At 46.8% G+C, this 25,305-nt stretch overlaps 2 protein-coding genes across 2 annotated transcripts; one reads left to right on the top strand and one right to left on the bottom strand.

Moving 5' to 3' along the window:
• Positions 1 to 2,911: 2,911 nt before the first annotated feature.
• LOC148937459 (uncharacterized) lies at positions 2,912 to 5,653 on the bottom strand. Its single transcript, XM_089072970.1, has one exon. It carries the CDS (start codon positions 5,518 to 5,520, stop codon positions 3,538 to 3,540), a length of 1,983 nt encoding a protein of 660 aa, XP_088929096.1. The 5' UTR covers positions 5,521 to 5,653; the 3' UTR covers positions 2,912 to 3,537.
• Positions 5,654 to 15,029: 9,376 nt separating this feature from the next.
• On the top strand, positions 15,030 to 16,263 carry LOC148937460 (uncharacterized). The gene is given in 2 exon segments (XM_089073099.1): positions 15,030 to 15,503; positions 15,505 to 16,263. Coding segments are annotated over 2 exon segments (1,233 nt in total).
• The last annotated feature ends 9,042 nt before the right edge of the window (positions 16,264 to 25,305 follow it).

The following is a 25,305-nucleotide window of genomic DNA, read 5'->3' on the forward strand; positions in this document are numbered from 1 at the left end:
TAAACCAGAAGATGTAGACGTAATTTCCAAATTATTGGAAGAATCCGAAGAGGAAGAAGAAATGGAAGAGGACGAAGATTTCGAATTATATTTATATCGGACAACGAACAATCCGAAATGGCAGATATCGACAATTCTTTCAAAGAAAACATGGATTCCATATCATTTACCCAAGAAGAATTAAACGAACCGACAAAAAATAAAATTATAGAGAAGGCATTAATTCATAATCCGCCCGCATTTCGTAAAATGCAAACGAGAAGCCAAACAATAAAAGAAAAGGATGATCACCTGAAAAGATCGCAAACATATTCTCTAATCAATCCCGAAACTATAGAGGTAACAGACTTAGCGAATGAAAACACAAAGAGTAGAGAAAATAACGAAGAAGAAGAAAAGGAAGAAGAAGGAAAAGAAGAAGACGAAGAAGAGGATAATGAAAAAAATGAAGAAAATGACTTAAGGAAAACTAAATCTGTCATTATTGAAAATCGGGCACTGAAAAGCAATGTCATCGATTCTCGAGAATTGTTATTCTTACGTAAGGATAATATAGTCTATTTTGTCGACATCAACGGAAAACCTTTAGACTCAGGTTCGCAAAAATTGTTCGAACGAAACGAATTACCTAAATTAAGGGATCTTATTTTAGGAAAAACTCGAGCTATAAAGTATAGGAACTATTATCACCTGATTTTAACGATTAGCGAAGGACAACGAGAAGGACCAACAATGACCTTAATACAAATAACATCAGCTTTGAAAGACCTGCGTAAAATAGCAGACGAATTAAAACTGGAAACTGTTAGTATAGCCAAAACCGAATTTATCCAGAATATACCATGGAGCAATATTAAAACACAGATACAATTAATCTTCGTTGACGCGTACACTAAAATAATTATTTGCAATGGATTAACAAAATATTGTTACGTCGCAGGCGGTGGCGAGATTGCCAAAGCAAATCGCCACGTGGCACTGGACCAAGGCGGGAATACGCTCGCCTCTCGGCGACGCTGCCAGCGATCGAGCGGCAAATCGCCAACAGCGGTTCGGAAGAATTAAGGAATTAAGGAATTAAGGAGTACGAAACCCTGATTATACTGCTCAAATCCGCGGGAACCCCTCCGATAATGTCAGCGGCGAATTATTAAGTTCTCAGGAAATTTCAGTGAATTACACGGCTAACGTTGCGTTTAACCAGACGTTGGGCGATTATTAGACTGTAAGCGGATCAGTGCAACAGAGAAGTTGGTTAGCCGGCGCGATAGGATGCCGTCGGGAGCGGGATTGGTCTCGTCGAGGTAGTATCGCCCGCAGATGTTCTCTATAGCGTTGCCTAATTCCCTGAGCACTTCTAGAGACACAGTAAAAACTTCGGTGCAGTCAGGGCAGAGCTCAATGTCGCGGACTATTACAAGACTAGCGCGGCAGCAATCGCAATGATCCCGGGCGGAAGTATACCCGAACTGGAACGCGTGGGCCAATTCAAGACGATACGTAAGAGTTCCCTCTGGTATTTCTTCCTTACATCGAAAGCAAAGATATTCGGCACTATTAGGGAGTAACTCGGCGATAGCGTCGTCCACGCGTCGATATCCGAACGTGGTAAGGCAACGCACCGTGCTCCTACGGTATCTGTATACGGCGGCCGGGTGAGTGCGCGAATCTCGTGGCTCGAGAAAGCAAGGCGGGCACATTACGTCAAATAACGGGAATTAATATTACGCGGCGAATATTCAATATTAAAATGATATTACGAAACTGGAATATTTCCGTGCGTAGCGATAAACCGGCTCAAAACCCTACATGCCTTAGGAGAAAGTGGCAAGGGCGGCAAAAAAGGGTCGGTCGTAAAACCCTTCCGGTCGGGCGATGCAACTATGCGACGGTCGGTCGACGCGAACAAAACGAGTGACGCAACCCGAAAGAATCTTGAACGCGAGTACTCTTATATTCATTCACGTCTAATTCCTTTATTCTCTATATTTTACTGAAACGTATGCAAGATGGGAACGCGAAAGCAACCGGGAATAAAACTTGATGTATGATTTTCACCTACCTTTCGGTGTCCGCTCTGCGCAGATACTCCTCGAGGGAGATGCGTGGTCCGAAACTGCTTCCCTGGTAAGCTGCTACGGGGGTGGACGGGGCCGGTAAGGCGCTCCAGAGGCGGTCGTGCACGAGAAGTTCGTACTCGCCGTCGTAACTCACTTCCTCGCCGATGATCGCGTTATGATCGTAAATCGCGGCCACGTGGAGGTCGTATTCAAGCCGCCGAAGTGCGTTGTTACGACCCGCGCGATTCCTCCGTGCTTTAGGCATTCGGCAGAGGCTCCAGGCGTATATTGTATTTAATTAAAAGATTAGAATTACCGCGTGCTCGAAGTCCAATGTTTCCTTCGTGGTAAGTGCGGATAACGCACAATACCTTGCCCCCGGAAACGATTGGAATTCTCGCTTTAACTGCTAATTATTCGGTAAAATAAAGTTTGAGTTGTTAATGCCCGTTGCCTCTTTAGCCTCGCGAACACTTCCGATTTCTCGCGGCGATAGGAAGGATGATGCAATGAATGACACGTGGCGAATACACTGTACTTACTATATTCAAATATTCATGAATCGAATTACACTCGCGTAGCACTTGGTTAAATTTAGAGCAATACAAAATTTAGAATACAAATGATCACTTAATTAACTTAACTAGATTGAGACGAAATAGAATTGACTTAAAATTAGAATTGGAATTGGGATTGGATTTGGATTGACACTCGCACGATGTGTACTACTCGACGGCGCGTACAAGAGTGAACGAGCATGGCCGCGCGTTGTAACGCGTGCCTGCGGCGGCGCTGTTGCGCAACGTGGCGGTAGCGTGGGTACGCCAACGCACGTGGCGCAAGATGGCGGATGGCGTGGGCACGCCAAAGCACGTGGCGCAAGATGGCGGATGGCGTGGGTACGCCAAAGCACGTGGCGCAAGATGGCGGATGGCGTGGGTACGCCAAAGCACGTGGCGCTCGCGACGGTCATAGCCTATAAAGCTAGACCAGACGCACATATCTATAATGGTCGTTGGTCGGCCAATCAGCGCGCGGCTGACTGGAGATGATGCGCAACAGCAACGCGAGCCTTATTGTAGTATTAATAATTTTACAATTATTTAGGTTCATTGTTAGCATGATTTATTTATTATTATTATTTAATTTTATTACTTATATTTATTACAGTGTATATTCACTGGCGGTAAGGCGCAACGCGTGATATGTCAACGGCAGGAGAGCCGGTTGTTGCCAACTTTGGCTTGAATAGTGGCGCTTCTGCGCAGGTGGGAAAAGGGGAAGGAAAAGAAATTTTTACGTTGGCTCTCCTGACGTTACACCTCCCCCCCTAAGAAGAAATGCAGGGCCAGGTGCCGTGCATTTCCCCTGCTCTACTAGAGGTTGAGTTGCAGAAGGTTTGAGCTACAATTATTTTACTTATGTTTATTCGTCTTATATTCTAACGCTTGTAATTAGTTATCGCACTTATTTGTCTCTAGACTACGTCCTCGCGTAAGTATTTTTGGAGTTCACTGTATGACCGCACATGCTCACTAAACTTTTCCTTTTCAGCACTAGGGGCGATTTCGGGCGCCGTCGGTGTGTCTTCTGTCGAGCTCTGAGCTATTGGCATGAGGCGTTCCCTGCTAGGCGAGTCGGTTTTTGTTGCTGGGTTACCCATATGCAGCAAAAGGTTAGTGACCGACGACCATACTGCTCCCAATATATGAAGGCTCCATCCGTATATTCTGTGCAACGCGTATCCGTGGATGATCGTATCGATCACCAACTTGATCAGTCTGGCTATCACGAATAACGCCAAGACTCCTGCGCTGGCCGAGCCAAACGTAATAAATCCTTGCCATAATCGCTTCCCTGTGCTTTCAGCGATCCGATCTAAAGACTTTTCGTCGAGAAGATTCATCAAGGAAATACTCCCGCTCGGGACGTCCTGTCCTAAGGCCCCTCGCGCTATTGTATTCAGCATAGACGGCTTTTCGACTGGGAACATTATGTGGTCTCGCAGTCGGTTCAGATCGTCCGCGGAGTAGATTCCACTGGTGGCGAGTGCGTCCGGACTGACGTATTTCCACGTGGGGGTAGAAAGCGGCTGGATCGTCGGCGGAGGAAGCGACTCGATCGGCTTCAGGCCTACTCGGTACCAACTGCCGTGTAGTTTGTACATGCCAGGAAGCAACTCGTTGCAGTCTTTGTGTGTTCCTGTCCTGGTCAGAATTCTGGTGCGTGGCAATAAAAAGTGTGACGAATTGCGGTAGGTAACTGGCAACTCGTTGTAACACTCTTCGGTATGTCGCAGCTTGCATTCTACTGGGACGCATTGGACAATATGGATGACTTCTCCGGCTGTGACCGCCGTGTATCCAGGGGCTTTCATTATCCGGAAGGCCATTTCGTCTGGGGCTATAGTTGCCAATGAGAGCGCATTCTGGAGGATCTGACGCTCTAATGCACATTTCTGCTCCATAATGTCGTGGTAAAGCCTGGTAAGTTGCGTTTTCACGTGTTTCTCCACGTAAACGAATTTCGAATTCACATAGGAGAATATATCTAAGTTGTTAACTGAGATCTGTGACTTAGATTTGAACGTGCGTCCTCGCTGTGTTTCCAATATAACAAGCTTTGGGTGCTCGGTCTGGAAAAGTCGATAGCCACATAGGTTGAATTCCATCGTTTTTGTCAAGGCGAACGTTGTATCTCCGGTGGTCACTGTATATACCACTGGGGCAGTTTGTTTGGGCTTCGGCGACAGTTTTATGGCCATACCCTCGTAAAGTATATCGTACTGGTTGAAGTGGCAGCTGTCGTCGGACGGTGTTTTCCAGAAGGTTTCCGTACCGTCGAAATCGGCGCAGCTCCCCAGTTGCACGGGGCAGCGCGTTCCAGATGGCAGATTTAATGAGTTCGCTGACCGTTTGAATGGTGCTTCAAACGTCCTCAATACCACCTTTAAGGATGCTTGTACTACCACGCTCTCCCATGTTCCGAATCCGTCCGTGTACTGCGTTCCGGAACAACGGCCGTCAGCGTGCGTTTGTCCAGCCATAGTGACGCTCCTATGATTCGTGGCGTTTACAATCAATCTATCCACGAAGGCGGTTCCCAGCGCGAGAGTTCCAGTCTCGTGGATTTTCTGGCAGATTTGCCAGCCGATCTCTTTGATGTACATCTTTCGACCGTCGGATACAATTGATATGTGCGAGTGCATGCCGCAGTAGTATATGGTCCGGTCGATTTCAATTCGGCATTGAATTATTGGCAAGCTCTCGAAATCGGAACTCTGCATGAGTTGTACGTACGTCTCCGTGCTCGTTGGCTCCATATCCTCGACATTACAGGCGCCGACGTCCAGCAGCGACAAGGTTGTGATATTGAGTCCGCTGCCTCCGCAGTCATAGCCCGTCAAGCCAAAGCTGAGCGTCGGGAACAGTAAAAGCGTTAAGATTCGTTGTGGCTCCATGTTTCTTCAAGGGGTGACGTGTGTCGACTGCCGCTTGGTTGCTCGCTCGCCCCCGGCTCTGGTTGTGGTGGGGCACGGCGTGTGGTGGGGCTCCGATTCCCCGCCTTCTTCAGTTTGTCCATATGGATAGTACGCAATTTACCTGGCCTTATCTCTAATTTAACATTATTATTACTTAGCACGTCCGCTATTTTGTAGGGACCGGTGTATTGTGGACTTAGTTTATTTCTCATAGGTTCTTTAAGCATGTACACCTGGTCTCCCGCTTCAAAGTTGCATGCCTTAACCCTTTTATCATAGTATCGCTTTGATCTAACCTTCGCAGCATTCAGGTTACGACGCGCGGCTCTCTGGGATTCGCTTATTTTCGCATTTAGTTCGAGTAGGTAGCCAGCGTAGCTTTCGTCGCGCTCGTCCTCGGGGAAGGGATCGCTCTCGGGAGTACGCGCGACGCTCCCGTAGACCAATTCGTGAGGGGTGAATTTCGTTCCCTCATGTACGCTCGTGTTGTAAGAAAAACTAGCTAATTTTAGATATTCGTCCCAATCGTGGTGGTCATTGACAAATTGTTTCAAGTACTCCCAAAGTACATGGTGCGAGCGCTCCACGGAGCCATTGGACTGAGGGTGGTACGCAGTGGTCTTACACTGTTTAATTTTGAATTTGCGAGCTATGTTGCGCATTAAAGAATTTAGAAAATGAGACCCTTGGTCCGTTAGTACCGCTCGCGGGGCACCATGCACGCAAATGAATTCGTTTACGAAAGCGTCGGCCACGTCGATAGCCGAGATCCCCTTGAGGGGGATAGCTAGTGAATACTTCGTCAAGAGATCTTGTATAGTAAATATATATGAGTGGTCCCTGCGAGTGGTGGGGAGCGGCCCCATGATATCCATAGATATCTTATCAAACGCTTTGTCGGGTGTATCCGTTAGAATCATGGGCTGTCGGGTCTTTACTCTAACCAATTTTTTCAACTGGCAGCCTTCGCAATTATTTATGAACCGCGTTACTTCTTCCTTCAGTCTAAGCCAATTGTACCGCGATTTGAGGCGCGCGCATGTTTTGTTTATGCCTTTATGGCCTCCTATTGCGGACGCGTGATATTCCTCGATCAAGCGGATTCTATCTTCGGGGGGTGGAACAGTGATTTTATTACCGCATATCGATATTTCTATATCTTGGTTCCAAAATGCGTCGCGAATAACCTTTTCTATTTTCCTCCACGGTACTCCACTCGCATCCCCCTTGCAGACAGATATGGACCGTATGTCGAGTTCGTTCGTGACGTCGAGTAGTGACACCACGGCCTCTCTAATACTTTCTAGCGTGGTTATCGCGGAGACATTTACTTCAATCGGCAATGCAATAATTCGCCGTTTGCCGCTTTGCGTGACGTTTGCCCTGTTCAGCATGACGTCCCGCAATTTAGGCAGTAGTCCCTGTTGGCTGAGCATCCGAGCCCCTAAATCGCAAGGTTCACCTTGGACGCTCACGAATACCACCAGGTTGTCGCTTCTACTCGTAAAGTTATCTACGATTTCCTTCACTTTCGCGTAATGGAATTGAAACGGAGCGTTATTCGCGTTAAATAGAGATTCTTCGCTGGTGTCACTGTCGAGGTCCTCGTCGGAAGTGACGACGTGGGGGCGGATTTCGGTATCGTCGTCGGTTGACGAATCTTCCTCGGGCTCGCTATCGTTCCGTCTCGCGATATTCGATGTGCTCTCGAGGGGAAGGACGGGAAAAGCGGGGTTTCGTGACAGCGCGTCTGCGTTTACATTGGTTTTGCCGGCTCGATACATAACTTCGTATTCGTATTCGGCTAATTTTAATCGCCATCTGACTAATCGTGACGTGGGGTCCTTAACCGAATGCAACCATGTCAAGGGTTTGTGGTCGGTGACGAGCTGGAATCTTCTTCCGTATAAATATAGTCTAAAGTAATTTACGCAATAAACTATAGCGAGCAATTCCTTTTCGATCGTGGAGTAGTTCTGTTCCGGCGGGTTTAGTAATCGGGACGCGTATGCGATAGGGAGATCCTTGCCAAGCGGTCCCTGACTGAGGATTCCGCCGATCGCGAACTTGGAGGCGTCTGTAGTTACGACGAATTGTTGAGAAAAGTCGGGATATTGGAGAAGGGGTTCCGTGCATAGGGCGTGTTTAAGCTGCGCGAACGCGTTTTCCTGTGGATCGCCCCATCCGAACGGTACCTCCTTTTTTAATAAGTCCGTCAGAGGTTTAGCTGTTTTCGAGAAGTTCGGTATGAATCTCCGATAGTAACCCGCGAGTCCGAGAAATTGTTTAATGTTTTTCGCGGTATGGGGGCGCGGAAAATTTTCAACGGCGTGAATTTTTTTCGGGTCAGGCTTCACCCCGTCTTCTCCGATTACGTGGCCCAGATATGTGACCTCTTTCCGCAGAAATTCGCATTTGTCAGGCTGGAGGCGGAGCTTCGCGCCTCTCAATCTTTCGGCCAGCTTATTAAATTTTATTTCATGCTCTCGCAGTGAGCTAGCATATACCACAATATCGTCGAGGTACACGAATACCTCGGTTCCTTGGAGGCCGCTCAACACCTGATCCATAAGTCGCTGAAAGGTCGCCGGGGCGTTTTTTAACCCGAACGGCATGCGTTTAAATTCATAGTGCCCGAAAGGCGTGGAGAAAGCCGTTTTCGGCGCGTCCGACTTATGCATCGGTATTTGATGGAAACTCGACGCTAGATCGAAAACGCTAAAATATTTCGCGCTTCCCAGTTGATCTAGGATTTCGGTTATGTTGGGGAGGGGGTACGCGTCGCCTATTGTTTTCTCGTTGAGCGCTCTGTAATCTATGACCATGCGCCATCGTTTATTACCTTTCGAATCCGGTTTCTTAGGAACAATCCACAGAGGGGAATTGTACGGGGAATTGGAGGGACAGATTACGTCGTTTTTTAGTAGCTCGTTTACTTGCTTAGTAATTTCCTCTTTGTGTATAGGCGGGAATCGATATTGCTTTGTATTGACGGGTTGGTTATCCGTCGTCGTAATCGCGTCAGCAGTAGCGTCTGTGTACCCGAGGTGATCGGAAGGGAGCTGGAAAAGATCTGGGTTTTTTTCGATGAGCCTACCGACATGCTCTGTCTCCACCTGACTGAGGTGCTCTAAACGAAGGAGCGTTCGAATCGCTGAGATTCTTTCTGAATTCGATTCTACTTCCTATAACCCCGCAATTAAGAGAGGACTCTTCCCTAGGGAGGTCCCGTGAGATTGATTCGATCTCCTTGAGTTGGATAGTAGGAATGGCGATTTCTTTATCGGATTCGGTCGAATTGATTATTTGCGAATATGCCCTTCCGTTGCGATTAGTCACGACCGCTTCGCCGAGGTATACCCCATCGCAGACTCTAAGTCGCGGGATATAACCGACTGCTATTTCTGGGTTCGCGACGTTCATACAAAACGTGGCGCGGCAGCGACCTGGTATTACGATAGTTTCCCGTCGGGCAAAAGGCAGGCGTATTCCTTGCCACTCTATCTGTTTTCGCCCGAAATCGATTTTGGCGTTATCGCGCAGGAATTCTGATCCTAGGATTCCTTCCTGGACGATGGGGAAATGGTCAGGTACCACGTGTAGGGTTATCTTGTGGCCCATAAATTCTATACGAGCCGACCCGAGAGTTTCCAGCCTGCCTTCGGTGATTCCAGTCAGGTATATTGTATCGCGTTTGAATACCGGAGTCTCGGGATGTAAGCAGCGCTCTTTTATTAGATTCGGTGCCGCTCCTGTGTCGACCATGAAATTAGTTTCCTTGATTAAGCCACGCGCGGACAATGTTATAGTGGGGGCGTGTGAATACTCTTGCGGATTTAAGATTGCGATCCTGACGCTTCTTCGGTCGTCTCCACGACGTTCACCGGACGCGTACTCCTTGGAGGATCCGCGCGCGCTACGTCCGACCCACGGGGCGGATCCCGACCGTTTCCCGGTTCGTTGAGGCGACTGTTATTATATTGTCGTTTCCGACATTCCTCGATTTCATGGCCGCGATTTTTGCAATATCTGCACCATTTATCGTTAAGCTGCGATCCGTAATCGCGCGGCCCTCTGTCGCCTCCCCCCGATCTAGGCGATTCGCGTAAAGCGGCGCAGTTCGTCTTACTTCGTCGCGGCGCTCGACCCACTCGGAGGGGTAGCGCGGTGCATAGTTCCGATCGCGGTCTCTGTATGCGTCGAGTCGCGGCGGCGAGCGTCGTCGTTCCGGCGGTGCGGGCTGCCTGTAGCGCAGGTTAGGCCCCGCACCTGTTTCGGGGAAACGACGGTTTGCGCTGAGGGTTTGTTTGTTTGGGCTCAGCCCTTGACGGGGCGGCATTCCGTAACGCTGCCGTTCTATCTCATCACGCTTGGCTATAATCTTCGCGGCGGCAAATGCCTCGAACGGCTGGTAAAAATGTTCCGGTTTGAGTTGTAAACGTAGTGGGGTGGGCAGACCCTCACAGAAACATGAAGCGGTGAGTTCGTCTATCTCCCGGTTCGTCGCGGAATCTATCGTACCGTGGGCCCGACGTTCTCCGTCCCTTATGAAGGCTCGGAGTTCCTTGACGCGATCGATGTAATCTAGCATATGCTCTCCCGATTTGAGGTGCATAGCAGTCAATTCCCCGCGGTATTGCGCAACACTTTTTATCGAGCCGAAGGCACTATTTAATAAATCTGACAGTTGTGTCACTGTGTCGCACGGTTCGTCGGCGACGGCTGAGTGAGCGTGGCCGCGCAATTTCGCTACCAGTAAACGCGTGAGGGGTCTCTCGAAATGAGGCGGCAGGATGTCGCGCGCTTGCCTGCACGCTCCGAGGAATTTCGACAAAGGGATGTTATAACCATCAAAAATTGGAACGAACTCGGTCGCCTCGCGATAAGTTATCTTCGGCGCGGGAGGGAGTTCCGTGCCCGACTCATTCAGCTCGCCAAAAGGGGCGGGCGTTTCCGTGAACCGTTGCCCAGCGGGAAGGCTAGGGCTTCGCGGTGGTAGGTCGCGTCGTGTCTCGATTTCGTGGCGAATGTTATTCAATTCAGCGCGCATTGCAGCAAGCATATTATTCATCTCGCGCACGGCGGTTCGACTCTGTTCCGCTTCAGCGCGGTCTCTTCGAAGCGCTGCGCTCTCCGCCCGAATTTCTTCTCTTTCCCGTTGTAATGCGTCGGCGTCGGCTTGTAATTGTGCGGCGCGCTTGGCCATGTTGGCTTGCATGACATCGAATTCGCTGTCGGTATACTTAGTTTTAAGGGCACCCGGCCTGTCTACGGAGGTCATCTCTGCGTCGTCGCTCGCGAGCTTTCCCTTTTGAGCGCGCGTGGTCATGTCCGTTTCTTTCTCGCCCTTTACCGGTGTACGAAGCATAAGAAACAGCTACAGCGCGAATATGACGCGGGTCGGTAGGATGTGTCGAAATTTTTCGATTCCTCCGATTAACGTATCCCACCGCTGTCACCAGAAATATGTTACGTCGCAGGCGGTGGCGAGATTGCCAAAGCAAATCGCCACGTGGCACTGGACCAAGGCGGGAATACGCTCGCCTCTCGGCGACGCTGCCAGCGATCGAGCGGCAAATCGCCAACAGCGGTTCGGAAGAATTAAGGAATTAAGGAATTAAGGAGTACGAAACCCTGATTATACTGCTCAAATCCGCGGGAACCCCTCCGATAATGTCAGCGGCGAATTATTAAGTTCTCAGGAAATTTCAGTGAATTACACGGCTAACGTTGCGTTTAACCAGACGTTGGGCGATTATTAGACTGTAAGCGGATCAGTGCAACAGAGAAGTTGGTTAGCCGGCGCGATAGGATGCCGTCGGGAGCGGGATTGGTCTCGTCGAGGTAGTATCGCCCGCAGATGTTCTCTATAGCGTTGCCTAATTCCCTGAGCACTTCTAGAGACACAGTAAAAACTTCGGTGCAGTCAGGGCAGAGCTCAATGTCGCGGACTATTACAAGACTAGCGCGGCAGCAATCGCAATGATCCCGGGCGGAAGTATACCCGAACTGGAACGCGTGGGCCAATTCAAGACGATACGTAAGAGTTCCCTCTGGTATTTCTTCCTTACATCGAAAGCAAAGATATTCGGCACTATTAGGGAGTAACTCGGCGATAGCGTCGTCCACGCGTCGATATCCGAACGTGGTAAGGCAACGCACCGTGCTCCTACGGTATCTGTATACGGCGGCCGGGTGAGTGCGCGAATCTCGTGGCTCGAGAAAGCAAGGCGGGCACATTACGTCAAATAACGGGAATTAATATTACGCGGCGAATATTCAATATTAAAATGATATTACGAAACTGGAATATTTCCGTGCGTAGCGATAAACCGGCTCAAAACCCTACATGCCTTAGGAGAAAGTGGCAAGGGCGGCAAAAAAGGGTCGGTCGTAAAACCCTTCCGGTCGGGCGATGCAACTATGCGACGGTCGGTCGACGCGAACAAAACGAGTGACGCAACCCGAAAGAATCTTGAACGCGAGTACTCTTATATTCATTCACGTCTAATTCCTTTATTCTCTATATTTTACTGAAACGTATGCAAGATGGGAACGCGAAAGCAACCGGGAATAAAACTTGATGTATGATTTTCACCTACCTTTCGGTGTCCGCTCTGCGCAGATACTCCTCGAGGGAGATGCGTGGTCCGAAACTGCTTCCCTGGTAAGCTGCTACGGGGGTGGACGGGGCCGGTAAGGCGCTCCAGAGGCGGTCGTGCACGAGAAGTTCGTACTCGCCGTCGTAACTCACTTCCTCGCCGATGATCGCGTTATGATCGTAAATCGCGGCCACGTGGAGGTCGTATTCAAGCCGCCGAAGTGCGTTGTTACGACCCGCGCGATTCCTCCGTGCTTTAGGCATTCGGCAGAGGCTCCAGGCGTATATTGTATTTAATTAAAAGATTAGAATTACCGCGTGCTCGAAGTCCAATGTTTCCTTCGTGGTAAGTGCGGATAACGCACAACACCTTGCCCCCGGAAACGATTGGAATTCTCGCTTTAACTGCTAATTATTCGGTAAAATAAAGTTTGAGTTGTTAATGCCCGTTGCCTCTTTAGCCTCGCGAACACTTCCGATTTCTCGCGGCGATAGGAAGGATGATGCAATGAATGACACGTGGCGAATACACTGTACTTACTATATTCAAATATTCATGAATCGAATTACACTCGCGTAGCACTTGGTTAAATTTAGAGCAATACAAAATTTAGAATACAAATGATCACTTAATTAACTTAACTAGATTGAGACGAAATAGAATTGACTTAAAATTAGAATTGGAATTGGGATTGGATTTGGATTGACACTCGCACGATGTGTACTACTCGACGGCGCGTACAAGAGTGAACGAGCATGGCCGCGCGTTGTAACGCGTGCCTGCGGCGGCGCTGTTGCGCAACGTGGCGGTAGCGTGGGTACGCCAACGCACGTGGCGCAAGATGGCGGATGGCGTGGGCACGCCAAAGCACGTGGCGCAAGATGGCGGATGGCGTGGGTACGCCAAAGCACGTGGCGCAAGATGGCGGATGGCGTGGGTACGCCAAAGCACGTGGCGCTCGCGACGGTCATAGCCTATAAAGCTAGACCAGACGCACATATCTATAATGGTCGTTGGTCGGCCAATCAGCGCGCGGCTGACTGGAGATGATGCGCAACAGCAACGCGAGCCTTATTGTAGTATTAATAATTTTACAATTATTTAGGTTCATTGTTAGCATGATTTATTTATTATTATTATTTAATTTTATTACTTATATTTATTACAGTGTATATTCACTGGCGGTAAGGCGCAACGCGTGATATGTCAACGGCAGGAGAGCCGGTTGTTGCCAACTTTGGCTTGAATAGTGGCGCTTCTGCGCAGGTGGGAAAAGGGGAAGGAAAAGAAATTTTTACGTTGGCTCTCCTGACGTTACAATATCCCCCAAAAGATCTCCGCCCAAGTATAATCAGTGAGATACACTGTGCGCCCACAGGAGGTCACCGAGGTGTTACTAAAACATACAATAGAATTAAACACAATTATTATTGGGAAGACTTAAAATCAGATGTGCAAAAATACATACAACAATGCCTGCAATGCCAATTAAAAAAATTAGTACGAGTCAAAACTAAACAGCCTATGATCATTACTGATACACCAGGATCCGCCTTTGATAAGGTAGCCATGGATATTGTAGGTCCGTTACCTAAAACCGAACAAGGAAACGAATATATTCTAACCTTGCAGGATCAACTAACTAAGTTTTGCATGGCAATACCATTGCCAAATCAAACCTCTGAGACAATTGCGGAAGCATTTGTTGATAAATTTATTTGTATACTAGGAGCACCAAAAGCAATATTGACTGATCAAGGAAGAAACTTTCTTAGCGATCTAATGAAAAAACTCGCTAAAATATTCAAGATTCGCAAACTGCGCACTACTGCCTTTCATCCGCAATCCAATGGTTCGTTAGAAAGATCCCATCATGCACTTGGTGAATATTTAAAACAATATGCAACTGAAGGAAAACAGTGGGACAGGTGGATCGGTCTCGCTACATTCAACTATAATACCAGTGTACACGAAGCAACTAAACATACCCCATACGAATTAGTTTTCGGGAAAATAGCAAGAATACCGTCTAGCGAACCTTTAGCTCCAGAAGATAAACTGACAAATTATGATGGATATTTAATAAATCTAGTTACTCAGCTTCACACCATACAAGCAAACGCTCGCGAAAATATTGTCGAAGCAAAAATCAAATCAAAGAAATATTACGACAAGAAGATTAAACCACAAACTTTCAAACCAGGGGATTACGTATTCTTGCAGAAAGGGCCCAAACCAGGAAAATTTGGAGACCAATACACAGGCCCGCATGAAGTCTTAGAAATATTAAATCGAAATAACGTTAGAATTAAAATTAAGAAAAACAGTCGCGTAGTTCATCCCAATCGTTTAAGGATTTCTCATATCAAGCCAACCTCGAATAATTAAATTTTCAGATGATCGGAAGGATCGCCATAATGATAACATTCATTTGGATTCGGAAAGCTCACGGAATAATAGGCTATGACTGTGGATCACCGCAGGCCAATTTAACTACATTATCGCTCTTGAACATCGAGGAATGCGACATTCCGCCGCAGACTCTAAAGAAGGCCAGAGTCTATCTGCAATTACTTCAAGTGAATTTAATAAAAGCATAAAGGTACATCAATGTAAAATCGAAATTGATAGACTAATCAGAAAATGTGGAATGTTTTCTCACTCTATGGATGTTCCCAATGGCAAATATTCATACATACAAGAAATATCCCAAGGAGCATGCATAAATATACATGTGTTTGGTCACTACCATCTAGGAGCAACGCTTATTATAGGCATTCTTCCTAATTAAAACGATCACCAGGCGGTACCACCTGTAACGTTGGCGGGACAATTAGATGCCGATGGAACATGTCATGGGGGAACGTATTCAGACCCTTATGGAACATGGACAGACATGGTCACCGTTCTCGCGACTATAAAGATCACCTTACAAGATTATACAGCCAAAGTAAAAGAGATACCAATAGGATTATACTCCGTTCAGGAGTAACCTGTGAACTCACTGCTACTCGGTGTATCGATCTAGAAGGAGGAGATACATTCTGGAATGCATTACCCGAAAACGATTGTCAACTTAGTAATTATGGCTTATTATATGAAGGAGTCGCAGGAAAAATAATCGACCAACTGGACGATCAACCCATGGAAATCTATGCCCTGGTTGCGGATGACATGGTTTTCGCCTTAACCAGCAAGGGAACTATCTCAAAATGCGGATATACGCTTACCCGAACAGAACATCCCAAATTATTCATTTTTATAACAACCCCTGATAATAAAGTTTTCAAAAAGACGGAAAACCGCGCTTATAATTTCGATATATTCACCTATGTAAATTCCAAATTCGTATACGTAGAAAGGCCGTAATGTCCGTACATAAATAAGCCAGTTATACCGAAATGTTCTCCTGCAACAATGTAACCTCGAGCAAAAAATGCTAAAGAATGCTTTAGCTATAGCTACTCAGTCACCAGATGTTTTCGCCTATCATCTAATGAAGGGACCAGGATATATGGCCCTACGAGCCGGAGAGGTAATACACATAATAAAGTGCGTACCAGTTGAAGTAAAAATTGCTCAAACTGACAAATGCTACGATCAATTACAAGTAATACGAGACAATCAAACACAATTTTTAACCCCTCAAACACACATTCTATTACAACAAGGAACTGAGGTAAATTGTAATAAACTCGCATCCGCCATGTATCTACTAGGAGATTCGTGGTACAAATTCACACCCAAACCAATCGAATCACTACCCCCAATCATCATAAAACTAACCACCAAATTAACTTGGAAGTATATTAATCCTGGAGCACTCGCCACAAGCGGGATATACACGGAAAAGGATTTACAGGATCTTCGGGATCATATAATGTTTCCTGCAGAACGGCCTGCAGTACTTAATACCATAGCCCGAGGAATGCTAGGGCAACCTGGCTCTGTAAACGGAGGATCATTTTCTAATTTATTAGACGAAGCATCCATAGAAAAAATAGCTACATCTGCCTGGGAAAATTTTTGGGATCGGTTTCTCATTTTTAGTAACATCAGCGCCGGAATGATTGGGATATACATGACTATTAGAATTGTCACGTCTGTCGCGTCAGAATAAACGAATAAATTAATAATTTTATGCCCTATGGTAAAAATGTTACTCTTTTCAAATTTATAGAGATAACTTTTGTATAGCACGGAACAAGGAATAGACGTGATACGTCCCTAGGCCACCGCGAGCCCCACCAGGACAACTCTCTGGCCTCCCACGCGAGCGTCGCACTCCCACCGCCAGCGCTTCCCACATTGGGCGCGCACCCCACCATAGCGTCGCCGCAGTTTCGAGCCGCCGAATCGAAGCACATCAGTGCACGGCCGACTGCGTTCAGTTCATCCCGCGAATACGACTGGAGAGGACCTCCAGTCCGTGAACTCCCTCTTCCAATTCAATTTCTAGTGTTAAGAGAAATCAATTCCAATTCTAGTAGTAGGAAATAACTTCAAACTAATTCCAATTCTAGTGCTAAGAGAATAATTTCGAATCAATTCCAATTCTAAGTGTTAACTCAAATCAATTCCAATTCTAGTGTTAAGAAATAAATTCGAATCAATTCAATTTTATTAACATCATTCAATTTAAACTTAACTGTAAAAGCGTTTACAATTTAATCAATCTCTGTATTAATCTTGTATCTGAATATTCTACAATATATATATATATATAAGTGAAAAGTGATCAGTGTTAAATAATTAATAAATCCTAACCCTTCCACCCCTCCTAGCGAAACGTACAATCGACAGAGTTCGCGAGGTAGTGTGACCACGCGAAATTCAATCAAACGCAAGCGTCCAGGGAGGCCGTGCTTGGTCTCTTGGTTAGCAGGTTGTGCGTCCACCCGCACTACCCCCAAGAGAGGTATCGCTTCTCACGCACTTTTAAATCGTCAAATTACGAAATATCTGATAACCTGTCCCGCCTCTTGGCTAGCAAGTTGTGCGTCCACCCGCACTACTCTCCACAGAGGGTTACAGATTGTCATCGCGTTAGAAAGTTCAATTTAATACTCGTAACTTGTAAGGGAAGTAGTATTTTCCCTTCATGGTCACTCCCGATGCCTAAGAATCGTAAAAACCGTGCCGGACGTCAGCGTGCAATTCGCCGCGCCTTATACGAAATTAAATCCGCGCTCACCGGTGATTTGAGTGAACTGCTCGGGTGTGAAGAAACCTACCAGCCGGAATACGAAGCGTATTTCGAGAACAGCCTGTGGGCTCCAAGTCCTCCGAATCCAGCAACGCCGCATCCTAGTGTGCATCCCGAGACCCGCCAGGCCGACAACGAGAATCGGAAGCCCGAATCCAGGAACCGGGCCAACGAAAGGTAAGTGAATTTTCATTTCTTGTTCGTGAAACGCGTTATGTGCAGAGGACGATCGGAAAGCTCGCGTCAGGAAAGAACACATCCAGCCGCCGTCTTTAACGACCAAATAAGTATCTCTCGGTGTGTAGTCGAATTCGGTTATGGTCTTGTCGGTATAGCTATCGATACAAATTCCGCCAGTCTTATATGCCTAGAGTGTAAATCCCAGTATAATTTCGATCAACAATTCACCGCTATCTTAAGACATTATATTAACGTTGGGACTACTCGAGAAGAAAGGCTTTGCAATTCTTGCGGCACTGGATTGGCTATTTGGCGCGAGGTAACCGACTGCGATCCCTGCTTCGAGGCATTCGTGGCATTTCTGGAATATTTACGCGAAGAAAGTACTTCTTTTTACGATTTACCGAATCCTACCGTCATTGACGTAGACGCAGAGATAGGACCGCATGATATCGTCTTTTCCAGGAGACTATCGACTTTTCTATACGGATTATACAACCGCAATTTATATCAGTAATCCGGTCAAGTTATTTTGCAAAAAAACCAACACGCAGCCCAGTGCGAGCAGACTCGCTCCACGCGTAGCACGTCTCGCCTGCGACGTAACAGTATATTCGACTTGGCATCCCGTTTCCACCAGATTCCCATGCACGAAGCCGATGCACCGAAAACAGCCTTTTCTACGCCCTATGGGCACTACCATTTCAAACGAATGCCGTTTGGATTAAAAAACGCTCCCGCGACTTTCCAAAGGCTTATGGATCAAGTGCTGACCGGACTCCAAGAAATAGAATTATTTGTTTACCTCGATGATATCGTAATATATGCTAGTTCCCTGAAGGAACACGAAGCGAAATTTAATAAGTTGGCGAATAGACTGCGAGCCGCGAAACTGCGATTGCAGCCAGACAAGTGTGAATTTTTGCGGAAAGAGGTAACATACCTCGGACACGTAATCACAAAAGACGGGGTACGTCCTGACCCCGAGAAAACAAAGGCAGTAGAAAGATTTCCGCGACCAGCCAACGTTAAAAACATTAAACAATTCTTAGGCCTCGCCGGCTATTACAGGCGATTTATCCCTGACTTTTCTAAGGTCGCGAAACCGCTCACTCAATTATTGAAAAAAGACACACCTTTCCAATGGCTGGAATCACAGGAACGCGCTTTTGATTATTTTAAAACAGCCCTGTGTACCGAACCGTTACTACAATACCCCGATTTCACGCGTCCATTCATTGTCACGACCGATGCTTCCAAAAGCGCTGTAGGAGGCGTACTCAGTCAAGGCGAAATAGGAAAAGATCTATCCATAGCTTATGCATCGCGTATACTGAACACCGCCGAACAAAATTATTCAACTATCGAGAAGGAGCTATTGGCAATAGTATACTGCGTAAATCATTTCCGCCCTTACTTATATGGGCAAAAATTCAAATTAGTTACGGATCATAAACCATTAACCTGGCTTCACTCGGTAAATGATCCGACCTCACGTTTAATTCGATGGCGTCTTAAATTAGCTGAATACGAATATGAAGTAATCTATAAAGCAGGAAAGATAAATGCCAACGCTGACGCACTCTCCCGTAACCCGATTTTCCCAGTTCGACCACAGAAACATGCGACACCGCTCAGCGACGATTCAGACGAATCCCTCTTCAGTAACATAAACAAAGATAACGCTCAAGAGTCGAACGGATCACATGCCGACATTCCACAGAGCGATAAAGAGAGCACGGAACTAGATTCAGACAATGACGACCATGACGAGACCGACTCCGACGACGGCTCCGAAAATGAACCGCTTGTAGACAGAGTCAATACCCCTTTTGAACTTAAGAGACGATTTTTAAACGAAACGAACGAACGTTTGTCTTGGAGAAAAGATAATTTAGCGATATTCGTATCTCAAACCGGTGATCCCCTAGACAAAGGAGCATTCGATCTAAAAGAAAGTAACAGATATCCTGCCATGAATGAATTATCGATAGGAAAAGTAAAGGTAACACGCGACAAAAAACGTTACATAATCGCCATGGTAATTGAACAAGGAAAGGGAATCTCCGCGCTAACAGAAATGCAAGCCCTTCGAACTGCAATAGGCTCGTTAGTCGATGCAACTCGAGAATTAGACTTAGCGACATTATCGATTTGTAAAAGTAACGTAGGCACGATAGAATGGCGAACAATATATAGAATGCTCAGGGATACCTTCTGGGACTAAGGAACGAAAATCACAATTTGTAATAACTTAACCAGTATACCTAATAGCGAAAACCGCGACGAAATAATTAAAGAGTGCCACGCCTCTGCAATGGGCGGACACAAAGGCATAACTAAAACGTACAATCGATTAAAAACGAGATATCAGTGGCCCGGCATGAAACGAGATATACAGAACGTAATAAATAACTGTCAGGAATGCCATATTAAAAAACTAGTCCGAATAAAACCGAGACAACCAATGATTTTAACGGATACACCCGATAGGGCGTTCGATAAGGTGTCTATGGATATCATGGGACCGTTGCCGACAACCTCCGCCGGAAACTCTTATATTTTAACTATTCAAGATTTGTTGACGAAATATTCAATAGCCGTTCCTTTAAAAAATCCCGCGGCAATCGACGTAGCCGAAGCATTTACGAATGAGTTCATATGTATTCACGGTGCTCCGAAAGCTCTATTGACAGACCAGGGGACACATTTCCTTAATAATCTAATGCGAAATATTGCACGGAAATTCCGGATAAAACATTACAAAACCACAGCGTATCGACCGCAATCGAACGGTTCTATAGAGCGCTCCCATCAAGTTCTATGGGAATACTTAAAGCAATTTGTGAATAAACACAGCGACTGGGACTGTCATCTTAGGCTAGCAAGCTTCTCATATAACACCAGCGTACACGAAGGGACATTATTCACTCCCCATGAGTTAGTTTATGGTAGGTTGGCAAGGACCCCTACTAGCGAACCGACGCCAGACGACGACGAAAACGAAAGTTATACGCGTTACCTAACGGAGCCTAACCATTCTATATAATAGAATTTCCGAGGCTCAGGCAATGGCCAGACGTAATTTGATAAACGCTAAAATAAAATCTAAGAAATATTACGACAAGCGAACGGTGCAGAGAAACTTTTGTATAGGCGATCAGGTATATTTACTTAACGAACCAAGGAAGAATAAACGTCCGACCAGTATTCTGGCCCGCATAAAATATTAGAGATTTTCAAAAATAATAATGTAAGAATTGCGTTAAAATCAGGAAAAACGCGCGTTGTACACATAGATAAGTTAAAGCGACCGGGGAATCGGAGCCCCACCACAACTGACTCCCCACCAGACGGCATTTCGAGGAGTAAGGAGTGTGCTTTAGTCAGTTACCGACAGACAAATCAACATGTCGATAATCGTTACCATCGCCTGCATCTTCTTACCAGCAACAGTCTACGGCTTCACAGGATATGACTGTGGCGGAACGGGACTCAACATTACTACTCTCTCCCTCCTAGACGTAGGAGACTGCGACGTGGAAGATATCGAACCAGTCAAAACATCTATTCATATACAACTACTTCAGACGGCCGAATACGAGACAATCTCTGCATACCAGTGCAAGGTTAAGATCGACCGAACAATATATTACTGCGGAATGCACTCACATGTCTCAATAGTAACCGAGGGTCGAAAACAATATGTAAAAGAAATCGGAGCATACAACTGCCAAAAGAATCACGAAACCGGATCCTTGGCCATTGGCACCGCTTTCGTGGACTGGCTAATAAATAACGCCACCAACCATCGCAGCGTAACGCTGGCAGGACAAGCCTTTACTGATGGTCGCTGCGCAGGCACGCAATATACGGACGGCTACGGAACTTGGGAGAACGTCGTGGTGCAAACAGCCATCGAAATAACTCTACGCACGTTCACGATGCCTTTTAAAAGATCGATAAGTAAAGTGAATCTGCCTTCAGGAACCCAGTGTCCATTGTAACGTCAGGAGAGCCAACGTAAAATTTTTTCCTTCCCCTTTTATCCCACCTGCGCAGAAGCGCCACTATTCAAGCCGCCAAAGTTGGCAACAGCCGGCTCTCCTGCCGTCGACATATCACGTGTTGCGCCTTACCGCCAGTAAATATACACTATAATGAATATAAGTAATAAAATTAAATAATAATAATAAATAAAATCATGCTAACAATGAATCTAATTAATTGTAAAATTATTAATACTACAATAAGAGATCGCGTTGCTGTTGCGCATCATCTCCAGTCAGCCGCGCGCTGATTGGCCGACCAAACGACCATTATAGATATATGCGTCTAGTCTAGCTTTATAGGCTATGACCGCCGCGAGCGCCACGTGTGTTGGCGTACCCACGCCATCCGCCATCTTGCACCACGTGCTTTATCGTACCCACGCCATCCGCCATCTTGCGCCACGTGCTTTGGCGTGCCCACGCCATCCGCCATCTGGCGCCACGTGCGTTGGCGTACCCACGCTACCGCCACGTTGCGCAACAGCGCCGCCGCAGGCACGCGTTACAACGCGCGGCCATGCTCGTTCACTCTTGTGCGCGTCGTCGACTAGTAAACACCGCGGGAGCGTCGTCTCGTTCCAGTATAAGCGTGTTTTCAATTTCTAGACTTAGTGCAAATTGTTTCAATCTCTAGTTTTAATTCGAATCCTATTAATAGTTCAAACTCTAGTTGATGTATATAGTGTTAATATTCCGTGAGTGTAAATTCAGTAATATCTAAATATAACGATTTCTATTTAACGCCACGTGTTCTTCATTATTTCATTCCTCTCCGAGATTCCGATAAACGGATGTGTTCGCGAGGCTAAAGAGGCAACGGGCGTCGATCATAAATTCAAGTCTTCTTTTACCGAACAATTAACAACTAAAGCAAGAATTCCGATCGTTTCTGGGAGCAAGGTGTTGTGCGTTATCCGCACTTACCACAAAGGAAACATTGGACTTCGAGCACGCGGTAGCTCATGCATTCCAACGCGACGCCGAACCATAATGCGTAATTGGCTCGCAGCCGAATGCAATATCCTTACTCTAATCTTTTAACTAAATACAATATACGCCTAGAGCCTCTGCCGAATGCCTAAGGCACGGAAGAATCGCGCGGGTCGTAACAACACACTTCGGCGACTTGAGTACGACCTCCACGTGGCCGTGATTTACGACCATAACGCGATCATCGGCGAGGAAGTAAGTTACGACGGCGAGTACGAACTCCTCGTGCACGACCGCCTCTGGAGCGCCTTACCAGCCCCATCCGCGCCCGTAGCAGCTTACCAGGAAAGCAGTTTTGGACCACGCATTTCCCTCGAGGAGTATCTGCGCAGAGCGAACACCGAAAGGTAGGTGAGAATCATACATCGAGTTTTATTCCCGGTTGCTTTCGCGTTTCCCATCGTGCATACGTTTACATCAGTAAAATATAGAGATATAAAGAAATTAGACGTGAACGAATATAAGAGTACTCGCGCTCAGGATTCTTTCGGGTTGCGTCATTCGCTTTGTTCGCGTCGACCGACCGTCGCATGGTTGCATCACTCGACCGGAAGGGTTTTACGACCGACCCTTTTTTTTTTGCCGCCCTTGCCACTTTCTCCTAAGGCATGTAGGGTTTTGAGCCGCTTTATCGTTGCGCACGGAAATATTCCAGTTTCGAAATACTATTTTAACATTGAATATTCGCCGCGTAATATTATCTCCCGTTATTCGACGTAATGTGCCCGCCTTGTTTTCTCGAGCCACGAGATTCGCGCACTCACCCGGCCGCCGTATACAGATATCGTAGGAGCACGGTGCGTTGCCTTACCACGTTCGGGTATCGACGCGTGGACGACGCTATCGCCGAGTTATTCCCTAATAGTGCCGAATATCTTTGCTTTCGATGCAAGGAAGAAATACCGGAGGGAACTCTTACGTATCGTCTTGAATTGGCCCACGCGTTCCAGTTTGGGTATTGTAACGTCAGGAGAGCCAACGTAAAAATTTCTTTTCCTTCCCCTTTTCCCACCTGCGCAGAAGCGCCACTATTCAAGCCAAAGTTGGCAACAACCGGCTCTCCTGCCGTTGACATATCGCGCGTTGCGCCTTACCGCCAGTGAATATACACTGTAATAAATATAAGTAATAAAATTAAATAATAATAATAAATAAATCACGCTAACAATGAACCTAAATAATTGTAAAATTATTAATACTACAATAAGGCTCGCGTTGCTGTTGCGCATCATCTCCAGTCAGCCGCGCGCTGATTGGCCGACCAACGACCATTATAGATATGTGCGTCTGGTCTAGCTTTATAGGCTATGACCGTCGCGAGCGCCACGTGCTTTGGCGTACCCACGCCATCCGCCATCTTGCGCCGCGTGCTTTGGCGTGCCCACGCCATCCGCCATCTTGCGCCACGTGCGTTGGCGTACCCACGCTACCGCCACGTTGCGCAACAGCGCCGCCGCAGGCACGCGTTACAACGCGCGGCCATGCTCGTTCACTCTTGTACGCGCCGTCGAGTAGTACACATCGTGCGAGTGTCAATCCAAATCCAATCCCAATTCCAATTCTAATTTTAAGTCAATTCTATTTCGTCTCAATCTAGTTAAGTTAATTAAGTGATCATTTGTATTCTAAATTTTGTATTGCTCTAAATTTAACCAAGTGTTACGCGAGTGTAATTCGATTCATGAATATTTGAATATAGTAAGTACAGTGTATTCGCCACGTGTCATTCATTGCATCATCCTTCCTATCGCCGCGAGAAATCGGAAGTGTTCGCGAGGCTAAAGAGGCAACGGGCATTAACAACTCAAACCTTATTTTACCGAATAATTAGCAGTTAAAGCGAGAATTCCAATCGTTTCCGGGGGCAAGGTGTTGTGCGTTATCCGCACTTACCACGAAGGAAACATTGGACTTCGAGCACGCGGTAATTCTAATCTTTTAATTAAATACAATATACGCCTGGAGCCTCTGCCGAATGCCTAAAGCACGGAGGAATCGCGCGGGTCGTAACAACGCACTTCGGCGGCTTGAATACGACCTCCACGTGGCCGCGATTTACGATCATAACGCGATCATCGGCGAGGAAGTGAGTTACGACGGCGAGTACGAACTTCTCGTGCACGACCGCCTCTGGAGCGCCTTACCGGCCCCGTCCACCCCCGTAGCAGCTTACCAGGGAAGCAGTTTCGGACCACGCATCTCCCTCGAGGAGTATCTGCGCAGAGCGGACACCGAAAGGTAGGTGAAAATCATACATCAAGTTTTATTCCCGGTTGCTTTCGCGTTCCCATCTTGCATACGTTTCAGTAAAATATAGAGTATAAAGGAATTAGACGTGAATGAATATAAGAGTACTCGCGTTCAAGATTCTTTCGGGTTGCGTCACTCGTTTTGTTCGCGTCGACCGACCGTCGCATAGTTGCATCGCCCGACCGGAAGGGTTTTACGACCGACCCTTTTTTGCCGCCCTTGCCACTTTCTCCTAAGGCATGTAGGGTTTTGAGCCGGTTTATCGCTACGCACGGAAATATTCCAGTTTCGTAATATCATTTTAATATTGAATATTCGCCGCGTAATATTAATTCCCGTTATTTGACGTAATGTGCCCGCCTTGCTTTCTCGAGCCATGAGATTCGCGCACTCACCCGGCCGCCGTATACAGATACCGTAGGAGCACGGTGCGTTGCCTTACCACGTTCGGATATCGACGCGTGGACGACGCTATCGCCGAGTT

The sequence above is a fragment of the Pogonomyrmex barbatus genome, unplaced genomic scaffold (genome assembly GCF_055798465.1).
Source record: "Pogonomyrmex barbatus isolate J1 unplaced genomic scaffold, ASM5579846v1 scaffold14, whole genome shotgun sequence".
Classification (NCBI taxonomy): Eukaryota; Metazoa; Arthropoda; class Insecta; order Hymenoptera; family Formicidae; genus Pogonomyrmex; species Pogonomyrmex barbatus.

Bases quoted from the DNA above. Each gene is read 5' to 3' on its own strand.
- LOC148937459 (XM_089072970.1), bottom strand. From the start codon at position 5,520: ATGGAGCCACAACGAATCTTAACGCTTTTACTGTTCCCGACGCTCAGC.